The sequence below is a fragment of the Papio anubis genome, chromosome 3, assembly GCF_008728515.1.
Source record: "Papio anubis isolate 15944 chromosome 3, Panubis1.0, whole genome shotgun sequence".
NCBI classification, from domain to species: Eukaryota; Metazoa; Chordata; class Mammalia; order Primates; family Cercopithecidae; genus Papio; species Papio anubis.
The window spans coordinates 94,691,387-94,706,056 of NC_044978.1; the positions used below are offsets into that span (position 1 = coordinate 94,691,387).

Genomic DNA, 14,670 nt, shown 5'->3' on the forward strand with positions numbered 1-14,670 from the left:
GCCTTCTGCACAACAGAGGGTAAAATGTTCTGGAGGTAGAGAAGAGAAGTTCCTAGGACTAAAACATAAAAACATAAGGGTTTATAAGACTATGAAAGTTGGAATGTTTGAACAGGTTTTATGTAAAGTAGCTGTGTCTCCTTTATCTAAATGTTTTATGGGAATGAACATTGTATTTGACTGGGGAATGTTTCTTCTACCGTAAAACAGAGGGCATGTAAACCTGCCCTTCAAGCAATATTAATTGGACGTGATAAATGGGAGCCAGTATGACTGTCCAAGCTCATAGTGTAGAGAAAGTTGGAATGCTGGTAGGGACAAATTTTCTACCTGATAGTCTTTTGTTGAGTGTTACTAGGTCTTATGGCAAAAGCCAGTTAGCACCTCCCAGTGACAACTACTGGCACTCTGGACTAGAGAACTTCTACTAGAGGGGCATTTACTGCCTTGCTATGGATGCTAACTATAGCCACATCTACGACTGAAGAACATAAAATGCTCTTGACACCTGAAATATCCGTGCTGTCTCAGGTGATGTCAGAGGAACACTCTAATGGAGATAGCAGTATCTAAAAGAGTTCCATCATAAAATGGAAATGGTTCATACAGGATCACACTATCTGGTGGGTACAAGGAGGAGACACTCAGGAGCAGGGAGCCTCTCTAACCCAAAGACTGACTCTGGAACTGTGTGAGTAGCTGCTGGATTCTACAGTGCCCAATAAACAGCTCTCAACTGACCAAGCAAGAGTTGCTTGGTTTGTGGATGGCAGTTCCAAGGTGAATGGACAACAACCTGTGTGGAAGGCTGCTACTCTGAAGAAGAGTCAAGAAACCGTGTTTTTGTGTGTTCTGAACTATTTAAAGCTTACAGCAATTGAGTAAAGTATAATTTTGAGAGCCAAACTGAGGCATTAACTTTTCTCTCTACCTGATTTCTCCAAAATTTGGAAGCTATTTGTGAGTATTCTTATTTTTGTGGCAATATAGTTTCTTGCATAAGTTCAATAAGCTATGTTTTCTTTTGTAACAGGACACACTGGGGAAACCACTGCTACAATAACCACACTGGTTATTTTACCAAGGCTTTGGGCATATGAAATTGTAAGGGCCAGTTTCAAGGGGTAGCGAGTAGGAAAACAGCCTGTTACATGGCAAGAGTGATGTAAGCTTGAAGTGAAACCACAGTGATGACCAGTGCTCGATCCCCACTTACCAAGGTGTTTGCAGCAAGGTGTTTAAACAATGCTTTCATAAAGATGCTTATCTAACCTCACCAGTGGTCACATGTGCTGGTAAGAAAGGCTAAAGACATGTCCAGCTGCACATGTTTACCCTAAAAGTTTGCTATATAAAGAATACTTTCTGGAGGGCAGGTGTGGGGATAACTGCCCTGAGGCCACAGGGCCACCCATGATTACTTCTGTTTATAAGTCCCTATTAAATATTTCTTTCTAGAAACTGAATTTGTCAGCCTCTTTCTTCAGTCTCTGAGCTCCCTCAGCCTCTGAGAATAGTTTTGCATAGACTTGCTCACTGCTGAACAAATTTAGAAAGAGAGATATGTGGAACTACTTATTATGGACTCATTAAAATTTATTTGCCCTTAAGCCAAACCCACAAGTACAAACACTTACTTCACTGCGGAGGAGTTGTTCTGCCTTGCTTCTATTCATATTTCTGCAATACCATCTGAACAGAAAAAACAATACATTTCAGGCCTCAGGTTTTTAGGACATATTTTATTATTTTCAGAATTAATAAGGTAATTCCACTCATTAATAATAAATCTAACAAATAAGAACAAGATATCACTCATAATTTCAATAACAGACAACTAGTAATTTTGATGTATATACTTCCAGACTTTTTCTACCCATATTTCTATGAAAACATGTATGTATGCCCATATTCTTATGTTTTATTAAAGTGAGATCAAACTACATAGACTATACTATAATCTGAATTTTTCATATAACACTATAGGATATTTTTGCAAATCAATATAAGTCTACATATGATAGTATGCATGTGCCATAATTTATTTAAGCTATTCTTCACTGTTCAACATAAAAATCATTTTCAATTTTTCACTACTAGAATCACGGCAAGAATGAATTTTACTCCACTGACTCAAACATGCAGGAAGTGGCACTTTGTATTACTGTCTTTAATTCAAACTAAATCTTATTCGAAACTAAGGCTTATTCCAAGCCCTCCTCCTATCAATATGGCAGCAGATTTCATCTCAAGTCATAATGGTGGCTCCCTCAATGAATTTCACAAAGGTCCTAAGTGAAAAAAGACACAACAAAACATAAGCACAGGCCTCCTGGGTCTTCAGACTTGCTAGTTTCCAGCAGAGCCCCAAGTCCTGTGGTTGCCCAAGACTCTATTGTAGAAATGTCTGCCATGACCAATCAGCTGGTCTTCCCTCCCATGAGATCTTTCAACCACCCTGTGCCATATCCCAAGACCCTGCCAATCTGTACCTCTTCTTTTTTTTTGAGATAGAGTCTTGCTCTGATACCCAGACGAAAGTGCAGTAGTGCAATCTCAACTCACTGCAACCTCCACCTCCTCGGTTCACACGATTTTCCTGCCTCAGCCTCTTGAGTAGCTGGAATTATAGGCATGCACCACCACACCTGGCTAATTTTTGTATTTTTAGTAGAGACAGGGTTTCACCGTGTTGACCAGGCTGGTCTCGAACCCCTGGCCTCAAAGGACCTGCCCACCTTGGCTTCCCAAAATCCTGGGATTACAGGCGTGAGCCACCATGCCTGGTCCTGTACCTCTTCTTATCCTTTGGAAAGCCCTTTTCTTGATGCTGTCATTAACCACCTCATCCTTAGAGATACTCGCCTCTCTGTACTTTCCCCAGCATAATCGATCCCTCCATGTGATTTAAGCAAACAGGCCATAAGAACATGAACTTAGACAATTTTTCTTTGGCCTTTGGTTTTGAACTTATTTTGTTAGATCCTTACTCGTTGGCAAGGAATTCTCCACCACAGTCATATACCCTGAGACTTCAAATGTTATAAAATCAGCTCAGCTCCTCTGGACATTTAAATTTCCCAGTACGGCTTCAGCCTTCCATAAGAGAACCAGCACCTGCTTTTGGCCCAGCAAAACCCTAAGACAGGGAAACATAGGCCTTCCCTGACTAAAGAAGGGAAAAACACAAAGAACAAAAAAGACAATACAAGATCTTTTTCTGTCCAGATTCTTTTATGTAGTAGCCAAATGCAAATTACAGCCTCCATCCAAGCTAGACTGTTAGACATTTTAATTGGAATCTGAGGTGTTGAGCCAGGCCTCAGAATTGTCAACATCTCATTACATGGACCTCGTTTTATGAAATGAGACCAAGTTCAACAAAATTGCAGTTGTGATCAATACATTTCTGAATGCAATTGAGAAATATAATAAATTAGGAGAACAGAATTCTGTCCCTAATGCTTTTCCACTGATACAAAGAAACATTTATCAAGTGCCAAAAACATTCATAAAAATTAACTAAGGAAACATACCTGGAGCTTTAATTATGAATTATAAAGTAGCAGGATTTGAGAGATTGAGAAAAAGTTATTAAAAACAGAAGATCCAGTCCATCTTCACAATAAGAGTAAGCAAAGGTGGTTTCATCTTGGGTTCAGATATAAGAAATCAGTGAAGCTAAATTGTAGCTCTCAAGAGGAAACTAGACATAAGATATTTAGAGAAAGGAGGAGGCCCCTGCCTCATCTACTGTATTCCAGCTCCTCAGAAGGAGGAAAGAAGGAATCTACTGCACAAAGGGAAGGCTCTTGAAAATCCTGTTCTGAGGGGTCATTTTTAGGGCGTTGACAAGTTCCCTGGAAAGGATGTTCCCTTCTTTGGGATATCAATTCAGACCTTTAAGTGTCTGTTGAAAGACAGAAAGGAGGAAGGAGTCATACACAAATAGATGAATTAACTCATGGTCGGGATTTTCTAACAGTTCAGTTCTTGGTGGCTTCTTTCTCCTCTCCTGTGATTATCTATCTCCAGGCAAGAAAAAAAAAAAAAAAAAGACAGCAGTGGCTCCCCTGAATTCTCCCATCAGGAAGAATTACACACACAGGTAAAATGTGACACAGATACCATACACCTCTATAAAGGAATACCTGAGGCTGGCTAATTTATAAAGAGAAGAGGTGTATTTGACTCATGGTTCTACAGATGTACAGGAAGCATCGTGCCAGCACCAGCATCTGAAAAAGACCTCAGGATGCTTCCACTCATGTCTGAAGATGAAGGGAGCTGGTGTGCAGACATTACATGATAAGATAGAGAAAGCAAGAGAAGACAGAGGCACCAGGATTTTTTTTTTTTCTTTATTTTTTTGAGACAGAGTCTTGCTGTGTCACCCAGGCTGGAGTACTGTGGCGTGATCTCGGCTCACTGCAACCTCCACCTCCTGGGTTTAAGTGGTTCTCCTGCCTCAGCCTCCCAAATAGCTTAGACTACAGGTGCATGCCACTACGCTTAGCTAATTGTTTTTTTTGTTTGTTTGTTTGTTTTGACATGGAGCTTCACTCTTGTTGCCCAGGTTGGAGTGTAATGGCACGATCTCAGCAACCTCCGCCTCCTGGGTTCAAGAGATTCTCCTGCCTCAGCCTCCCAAGTAGCTGAGATTACAGGCACCTGCCACCATGCCTGGCTAATTTTCACCATGTTGGCCAGACTGGTCTACTGACTTCAAGCAATCTGCCCAACTCAGCACCCAAAATACTGGGATTACAGGTGTGAGCCACTGTGCCCAGCCCAGGCTCTTTTCAACGACCAGTTTTCATGGGAACTAAGAGTGAGAACTCACTTCCTTGAGAATGGTACCAAGTCATTCACCATGGGGGAGAGCTCTACCTCCATAATCCAAACATCTCCCCGCAGGCCCCTGCTCCAACACTGGGGATCAAATTTCAACATGAGACTTGGCGAGGTCTCCAGATCCAAGCCACAGCAGTCAGGTGCTGCTCTAAGCATGTTACATTTATTACCTCATTTCATCCTCACAACTCTTAGGAGGTTAAGTGGTATTATCACTGCTGTTTTGCAAATGAAAAAATTGAGAAACAGAGAAGTAAAACATATCTCAAGGGCATACAGCTAGGAAACAGCAAAGCCAAAATTGAACCAAATGTCTGGTCTCAAAGCCTGTGCAGTACTAAAATGGTTCCTACTGATCTTTTAAAGATGAGAAAACTGATTCTAAGAGGTTAAAATGTGCCTACTGTTACACCAATCAATGGGTCCTGAAGTAGAACATACACCCAAGCCTAATTTCAATGCTGGGAACAACCATATTGCCAGTGCAGCAGTTGGGAGACAGGGGAAAGAGGGCCCAAGAGTGTTGTGGGAAGTCAGGGACCCCGAACAGAGGGACCGGCTGAAGCCATGGCAGAAGAACATAAATTGTGAAGATTTCATGGACATTTATTAGTTCCCCAAATTAATACTTTTATAATTTCTTATGCCTGTCTTTACTGCAATCTCTGAACGTAAATTATGAAGATTTCACGGACATTTATCACTTCCCCAATCAACACTCTTGTGATTTCCTATGCCTGGCTTTAGTTTAATCTCTTAATCCGTCATCTTCATAAGCTGAGGATGTATATCACCTCAGGACCCTATGATGATTGCGTTAACTGCACAAATTGTTTGTAGAGCATGTGTGTTTGAACAATATTAAATCTGGGCACCTTAAGAACAGGATAACAGCGATTTTCAGGGAACAAGGGACATAACCTTAAAGTCTGGCTGCCTGTGGGCCGGGCAGGACAGAGCCATATTTCTCTCATTACCGAAAACAGCTGAATTCTTTCCCCAGTGAGGAATATTAATTAACAGCCCTGGGAAAAGAATGCATTCCCAGAGGAGGCCTCTGAAATGGCCACCCAGGAGTGTCTGCCTTATGCAGATGTAGATAGAGATGAAACATGCCCTAGTCTCCTTCAGCACTACTAGGCTTGCTAGGATTAGAAAACTCCAGCCTGGAGAATTCTAGTCAGATAGGTTCTCTGTTCTTGAACCCTGTTAAAATGTTTGTCAATGACAATGCGTACACAGTGGGACGTGGAAGTTCATTAGTGATTTTAGTTTCGCCCTGACCTTGTGATCTCGCCCTGACCTTCTGCCTTGTGATCTTTTGTTGCCCTTGAAGCATGTGATCTCTGTGACCCACACCCTATTCGTACACTCCCTTCCTTTTGAAAATTGCTAATAAAAACTTGCTGGTTTTATGGCTTAGGGGGCATCATGGAACCTACCAACATGTGATGTCTTCCCTGGACACCCAGCTTTAAAATTTCTCTCTTTTGTACTCTTTCCCTTTATTTCTCAGACCGGCCGACACTTAGGGAAATAGAAAAGAACCTACATGAATTATTTGGGGCAGGTTCCCCTGATACAACGGTTGAAAGAAAAACCTTTGGCCGGGGGAGGTGGCTCACTCCTGTAATCCCAGCACTTTGGGAGGCCAAGGCAGGTGGATCACTTCAGGTCAGGAGTTTGAGACCAGCCTGGCCAACATATTGAAACCCTGTCTCTACTAAAAATATGAAAATGAGCCAGGTGTGGTAGTGGGCACCTGTAATCCCAGCTACTCAGGAGGTTGAGGCAGGAGAATCACTTGAACCTGGGAGGCGGAGATTGCCGTGAGCTGAGATTGAACCACTAGACTCCAGCCTGGGTGACAGAGTAAGACTCTGTCTACAAAAAAAAAAAAGCATGCCACAGAAAAGCTTTATTAGAGGCTAATACTTTCTGATGAACAAACTATACATCTAGAAATTAGGCCCTGAATTTGTAGGTCATTTGTCGATTGTTCTTAGATATTAAAACCCTAATGTGAATTAGTTTTTCAGATTAGCTAGTTACCCCAAAATAGCAATGTCAATAAGGAAAGAAGAAGTTTGAGGGCATTTCATCTTTTAACCAGACCCCTGCCAAGCTTTGAGAATCTTTTAACCAGACCCTTGCCAAGCTTTGAGAATGGGTGAGAATAAATCATGAAAAGAAGACAAGAGGTAGAAACAAAGGAAAAACATAAAACCAACCAGTTATACACCTTAGCTTGTTCTCTAATTTTGCCCCTTCTAACTATGCCACCCACTCAAAGCCTTTATCCTAAGCTTTTTCCAGTCCTAAGGGCCCTCTCACTTCTGTTACCTTCTCCCTTTACCGTCTTCCCACCAAGAACATCTTCTTATTAACCATCACAATGAATCCGCTTTCTTTTCCAGCACTGATCTCTGTGATCTTCTCCTCCCTATACTGTTGACTGGCTATGGAAGTTAGAACTAGGTTACTGATAACACTGGGAGTTGCTGGCCTGGAAATCCTGAGTTCAGCCCAGTGACAGTCTGTGGCCTGGGATTCCTCCTGGGCCCAAGCAAACAGCAGAAGAACTATTCACTCCACAGCTGTCAGAGGCTTTCTTTTTTTTTTTTTTCTTTTTTGTAAATTCCTGAGAATATTTAAGTTGTTGTGATGGTTAATACTGAGTGTCAACTTGATTGGATTGAAGGATGCAAAGTATTGCTCCTGGGTGTGTCTGTGAGGGTGCTGCCAAAGGAGATCAACATTTGGGTCCGTGGACTGGGAAAGGCAGACCCACCCTCAATCTGGGTGGGCACAATCTAATCAGCTGCCAGCACAGCCAGAATAAAAGCAGGCCGAAAAATGTGGAAAGACTAGCCTGGTTTAGTCTTCTGGCCTCCATCCTTCCCCCGTGCTGGATGCTTCCTGCCCTCGAACATTGGACTCCAAGTTCTTCAGCTTTAGGACTCAGACTGCCTTCCTTGCTCCTCCGCTTGCAGACGGCCTATTGTGGGATCTCACCTTGTGATTGTGAGTCAGTACTCCTTAATAAACTCCCTTTTATGTATACATCTATCCTATTGGTTCTGTCCCTCTAGAGAACCCTGACTAATACAATTGTGTTACAGGATGGGCTGTGGCCAAAACAAAACAAAGCGAAACAGAACATGGAGTAGGAAGACAGAATAGGGTCTCTGCCTGCCCTCATGGGAACAGGTTTCCCCTTGGTCGTCTACCAGGCACGGTACAAAGGCCATGTGGACTCCCTGGCCTCTGAACAGAATGCAGTGGCACTCCCACGCTGCACACTGAAGTCCAGAGTTATGCAGAGGAAGAAAACCTCTCGGAAGAGAGAAAATTTCCAAATTAAGGTACATTTGAAACACTCGGGGCCATAAATCATAAACTTCAGTATTGAAAAGCCTCATTTGAAATCACATGAGTCATAAAAGGAGTTCTCATATTTAGATAAGGATTATCTGGCTTCTAAGCATCTTCTTTCCCCAATTTCAATCAGTTCTCCATGCTATCACTTTAAAACCAGGCCCAAGTTTTCACCTTTTAGCACCTTCCCTAATTCTAACGATTTTATAAGTTTTCCAAAAATCTATTTGACTTAAGAGCAGAAATGCTACTTTATTTATATGTTGTTTATACTCTCTCCTACTTCTAAAATTACTTTGAGGATCACAACCCACTGAGCGCTGTGCCTTTTTGAATTTGTTAACCCTTTCTTAGATGTTAAGGTATACTTATAGTATAGCAAGTGACATGAAGAAAGGAAACAGCTTGTTGTTGCTGTTGTTTCTAAGGAGGTGAATGAAGCATCAATACACCACCTCAGAATGACAATAAAAGAGCATTCGATGTATATAAGCCTCACATTACAACTTAGCCATACACTGCTAGTGGGTATATAAATAATACAATTTATCTGGAAAGCAATTTGATAGCATGCGTCAGGAGCCTTCACAATGTTCATGTATAGCCTTTAACCCAGCACATAAATTTTAGAGATCCAGTTTAAGATAAGAAACAAGAAGTTACCCCATTTTTTTTTTTAAATATAGAAAAGGTGCCTAAGACAACCTAAACCACACAAATAAGGAAATGATTACATAAATTATTGGACATTCACGTGCCATCTGCCTGGTTATGTCCCTAAGGCCACACATAATGCTTGATACATGCTAAGATCTCAGGAAATATTTAATAAATTTATGATCAAATGAAATAAAATGTAGCTAGGAAAATGTTTTCAAAGAATATTAAAGTGTATGAGGAAATAAGTATGATTCTATCTTGAAAAATCGTAAAAAGATTGAAAGGAAATATACTAATGTTGACAAAGGTCAACTCTAATTGATTTGAGTAATTTTTTCTTATTAACATTTCCACTCTGGAAACTGTTCTTATGTCCTGAATGAATGGACATGATCTGTATTTCAAAGTCAGCTAATCTGTGATTTATTTCAAATCAATTCAGTTATACTTATGTAATTTATGTACATAAGCTTATGTAACTCCATTCACACAGTACCTTCAGGAAAAATATATTATAGAGATTAATTCTCAGTCTTTTACCACACCAGACAACTGAATTAAGGCTATTTTAGCACCCACTCCCTTCAAAGAATCATGAAAGATATCCATTAATCTTCAAAATGCCTTACATAATTAGGAAAATGAAAACTTTCTGATTTTCCATTCACAAAATAAACATTTACTTACTCATATTGATCTAAGTTGTTTGATTTCTTTCCCGTTACATAATTACTTGGGATATATCCTTCATTCCTAGAAATAAGAAAAGTACTTTAGATAAACTAAGATTACTTTACTGGGAGGTTATTAAAAGAAAGAACGATTATTGCCTTTTGAAATAAAGCATAATATTGCTTAAAGCTTATAAGAAAGACTAGCTGACCCCTCAAAATTCAGTATCTGTAATTCATCTGACATTTTACAAAGTACTTTCACTTTTGGTGCCCACAAAAATTCTGGGTTAGGCAAACATTATCGTACACATTTTCCGGTGGGGAAACTAAAGCTTAGAAAGATTATGGGATTTTTTTCCCCAAGGTCCTAAAGTTAGCCAGCAACAGGGCCAGAACTCGAACTCTGGACTTGTGACTAGGTCCTGTGCTCCTCCAACATTCCACAATACTTCTCCAGAATTCACAGTTTTGGTGATATGTGTTAAAGAAACCACTAATTCAGAAAAGTCAAAGTGTTGGATTAAAAACACCCACCACTCTAATAACTCAATAGTTCTTAAAGAATAGTTTCACAAAGGATAACTCCTGGCCTTTCGGTCATTATCACTTGGGGCACTTGTTAAAACAGCAAATTCTTGGGTCATAACCCAATCAACATGAATTGAGAAGACCTATGTCAGGTCAAAAAAGGTCCAATTTTACCCCAAATGACTTTTACACACATTACAATTGAAGATGCACTCTCAGGTCAGTAGGAGCTCAGGTTTTCAGCATAAGAAAAGAGATACACATATAAAATTTAAAAATTGAGTAGAAACCTTATAATCTTAAATTTGAATTTAAAGTATTAGTAAGAACTCATAATACACACACACACACACACACACACACACGTGTACATATAGGTAGCTCCGTTGCACTGAGAAAGGCCTAGAAGGAAGGGCAATCCAGCAGCAATTAGAATCTTAGCATCACCACTGTCCCTATATATCATTTGTGACTAAAAGGAGCCAGTCCTCCTTAGAAAAATGTCAAATTGTGTCCAGGTGCGGTGGCTCACGCCTGTAATCCTAGCACTTTGGGAGGCCAAGGCAGACAGATCACTTGAGGCCAGGAATTCGAGACCAGCCTGGCCAACATGGCGAAACCCTGTCTCTACTAAAAAATACAAAAATTAGCCGGGCATGGTGGAACATGCCTATAATCCCAGCTACTTCAGAGGCCAAGGCACAAGAATCACTTGAACCTGGGAGGCGGAGGTTGAAGTGAGCCGAGATTGCGCCACTGCACTCCAGCCTGGGAGACAGAACGAGACTCCATCATCAAGACCATCCTGGCTAACACAGTGAAACCCCGTCTCTACTAAAAACACAAAAAACTAGCTGGGCGAGGTGGCGGGCGCCTGTAGTCCGAGCTACTCAGGAGGCTGAGGCAGGAGAATGGCGTAAACCCAGAAGGCGGAGCTTGCAGTGAGCTGAGATCGCGCCACTGCACTCCAGCCTGGGGGACAGAGCAAGACTCCGTCAAAAAAAAAAAAAAAAAAAAAAAAAAGAAAAGAAAAATGTAAAATTGTAACTTTGGCCCCCCAAAAAAATACAAGATAACTTGAGTCATTTCATTGAGCCAGAAAGTAGGAAAGAAAAACTAACAGCGTCCTCTACCAAAAACAGCTACCATCGACCTAAAATTGGCCAATTCAAGCAAAAAGAATAATGGTGGCAATGGATTGGAACCAAATATATAAGTATCCATAATAACACTAAAAATAAACTGTTGGTTACCATTGTTATTACAAGAGAAAGCTCAGTCATCAACTCATTATTTGGAAAATCAGTAAAAGTTTAAGAATCCAAATTTCATCTTTCCTTTCCTTCATGAACTACATGAATTGGTAGATGAGGCAGTTCTTCTTTAGAGAACTAGTAAATGCAGATGGAATGACAAAATTAGGAAATCACCATTTTGTAATCCCTAATGAAATAATGACTCTAAGAAAGAATCATTAATGAACTCCCAAATCATCAGGGTAAACACCGATGAATAACTTTATGACAGAGGAACAAGGCTGACACCTGAACCACTAAGCAATCTTAGCATTATTAAAAGTAGGACAGCCAGATATCACCTTCTAATGTGATCAAGCCTCTAGCTCTACTTGCCAGTTCATAAGAAATACAAGAAACACAGGCATATTAAGTGACAGCACAAGAAAACAATACATTTAATCTAGATTATGGCTCATTTTAGTGTTAAATGACCTCCTTTCATCAATAAATCAAAAATGTAGAATAAGAGACACATAAGAGATATATTAACCAAAATGCAGTGTGTGGGTCCTGATTTGAACAAATCAACCGTAAAAATAAATATTAGCACTAATCAGGGGAAACTGGAGTTACATCATTGGTTCCATCCTTACACGTGGGCCAGAGAAGCTCTTGCTCCGACCCCACACTTTTGAGAGCTCTGTGAAAGTGCATATTCCCTCTGACCTACGTTCCCATGCTCCTTTCTGGGTAACTAGGACCCCAGAATTCCCTGCTCATTTCCAAGGCCTACATGGGCCTTCTACTGGGTCCATCTTCCAAAAAACAAATTGTGCTGGCTGGCCATGTGCATTCACTTTCACTGGGGCCGAAGGTGTGGCCATGATGGGGGATAGCTTTTGCAGGCCACGTGGTAAGAGTGTGGGTTTACAGGTTGGAAGATCCATATGGTACACAAGAGATAGAGCCAGGGCAGGAGGGAAGAAAGAAGAGAGGTAGCCCCCAGAGCCAGCTTTCCATGCACTGCAACATTCTGGCACAGAGTTCTAAATCCAAACCATGCTTTTCTTGTCACTATGAAAGGGTATTTGTCAAGTTGGAGGATAAAGTTTGTTAGCTTGATTTATAATTTCTAAATATTTACATATATGTTATGTGGATTTTCATTTGTACTATTCCTCCAGGTCCAAAAATATTAAGGGAACGTCAACAGATGATCTTATTTAAAATACTATGATTAAGAATGATAATGACGAAACTATTCACAATAGCAAAGACTTGGAACCAACCCAAATGTCCATCAGTGACAGAATGGATTAAGAAAATGTGGCACATATACACCATGGAATACTATGCAGCCATAAAAAAGGATGAGTTCATGTCCTTTGTAGGGACATGGGTGAAGTTGGAAACCATCATTCCCAGCAAACTATCGCAAGAACAGAAAACCAAACACCACATGTTTTCACTCATAGGTGGGAATTGAATAATGGAACACTTGGACACAGGAAGGGGAACATCACACACCGGGGCCTGTCGTGGGGAGGGGGGAAGGGGGATGGATAGCATTAGGAGATATACCTAATGTAAATGACAAGTTCAATGGGTGCAGCACACCAACATGGCACATGTATACATATGTAACAAAACTGCACGTTGTGCACATGTACCCTAGAACATAAAGTATAATTTTAAAAAAAGACCAAAACACTTCTAATATTAAACATGGAAACAAATGTGAGCTATACATATGTATAAGAAAGATTAATAAAAATAAATAAGATAACTAAAAAATAAATAAATAAATAACATTTACGAGGAAAGAAATGATAATGACATGGTGGTTTTTTTTTTTTTTTTTTTTTAAGTCTTTAGAATTTAGATTTAGGAGTGAAATAACATGATGACTTGAATTTACTTTTAAATATTCTAGAAAAAAAGGAAGGATTTAGACTGGCAAAATGTTGGTAATTTTTGAAGTCAAGCAACAAGAGATTCCATTATACTATTACATACTTTTTGGACGTCTGAAAATTTCTACAACAAAAAAAATTAAAAATAGAAATCAATCTTACACAGCATCTGATAAAGAGAAGCAGTGACAACCTTCTTGTAAACATGGAATAAAAGGTTAAGAGTTGCAAATAAGTTAATAATGCACAGCAAAACAGCACTAAGATATGCACCATGCCTAGGAATCAAGCAGAAGAGAAGGATCCTGCCTAAACCAGAAGTTTCCACTGCTTCTCCAGAAGTGAAATGAGGAACAGCGACTTGAAATTGGGAATGGGGCTGGGACGTGAGAAGGCAGGTGGAAGAAGAGTGTGCTCTGGCAAGACAAAAAGTTCTCCTCTTCTCATCCACTGGAACTCAGAGTATAAGTGGGATTGTACTGCAGAGGTAAACACAGGATACAGAGTTTGCTTATGAAGCCTGCAAGATACTCATACCCTATAGTTACCTCTATCTGCCCATACATTTATCAATGATAGGGTTGAAAGGACTGTTTTCTTTAAATCCTAAATTATCTTGTACAAAAAAAAGGTTGCTGTTTAATTTCCTGCATGTACATATATATATATTATATATATACACACACACAAACACATGTACACACACACAGACACACACATACATATATATATATTCTTTTACTCCTCCATATATTCATGGAGACAGAGAGAGAGAAAAAAGTGAGAAGTCATTACACTGTGTATGTGTATGCATACACACACACACACATACACATGTGTACATATATAGAGAGAAAAAGTCGAAGAAAAAAATTACAATAAACTATTTCTTAGAAAGATCTAAGGTTACTTACTTATGGCAGGTGGGGACAAAATATAAAATTTAATTTCCCTCAAGGTCAAAATAATCAAATTAAACATGTATCAGATGAGAAAGAGACCAATGTATTCTAACTTTCGAAAAGAAGTGATTGCTCAATTTGCATTTATTGAGTGACCACGAAGAAAGGACTGTGTTACTACAAAGTAATAAGGTGTGCTTCCATTTATGGTCGGTGGAATTAGTCTCATTACACGATAGTTACGACTCATCTTCTTCTCACTCAACACTTGACTCCCACCCACCCACTGCATGTCACACACAGAGAGGGAATACTTACCCATATTTATCTCTTGCTCTCCACCAATGAACATCATTCTTTTCTAAAATGAGATATTCTTGGCCTCTCTCTAATCTGAGATCATGTCCTTCTGTCGCTTGGAAATCATACATGGCTACAACGATTTCTTCACTATTATCTTCTTCCAGTGGAATTGGTGGGGGAGGCCTTCGCTAAACAAGGAAGATAACATTTGAAAGTTTAG

General features: G+C 39.9%; 1 protein-coding gene across 2 annotated transcripts in view; it reads right to left on the minus strand.

Annotated features, from left to right (window-relative positions):
* The window catches only part of TEC (tec protein tyrosine kinase), a 34,210-nt gene extending 19,546 nt beyond the window's left edge, over positions 1–14,664 (minus strand). For both annotated transcript variants that reach the window (XR_004182753.1, XM_031664419.1), the window contains exons 1-3: positions 14,466–14,664; positions 9,580–9,645; positions 1,638–1,692 (exon numbers count right to left, since the gene is read on the minus strand). Coding sequence is in view for 1 of the 2 variants with exons in the window: in XM_031664419.1 (XP_031520279.1) it covers positions 1,638–1,692; positions 9,580–9,645; positions 14,466–14,578 (234 nt within the window). In the remaining variant the exon portion in view is untranslated. The remainder of the gene's footprint in view (positions 1–1,637; positions 1,693–9,579; positions 9,646–14,465) is intronic.
* Between the last annotated feature and the right edge of the window lie 6 nt (positions 14,665–14,670).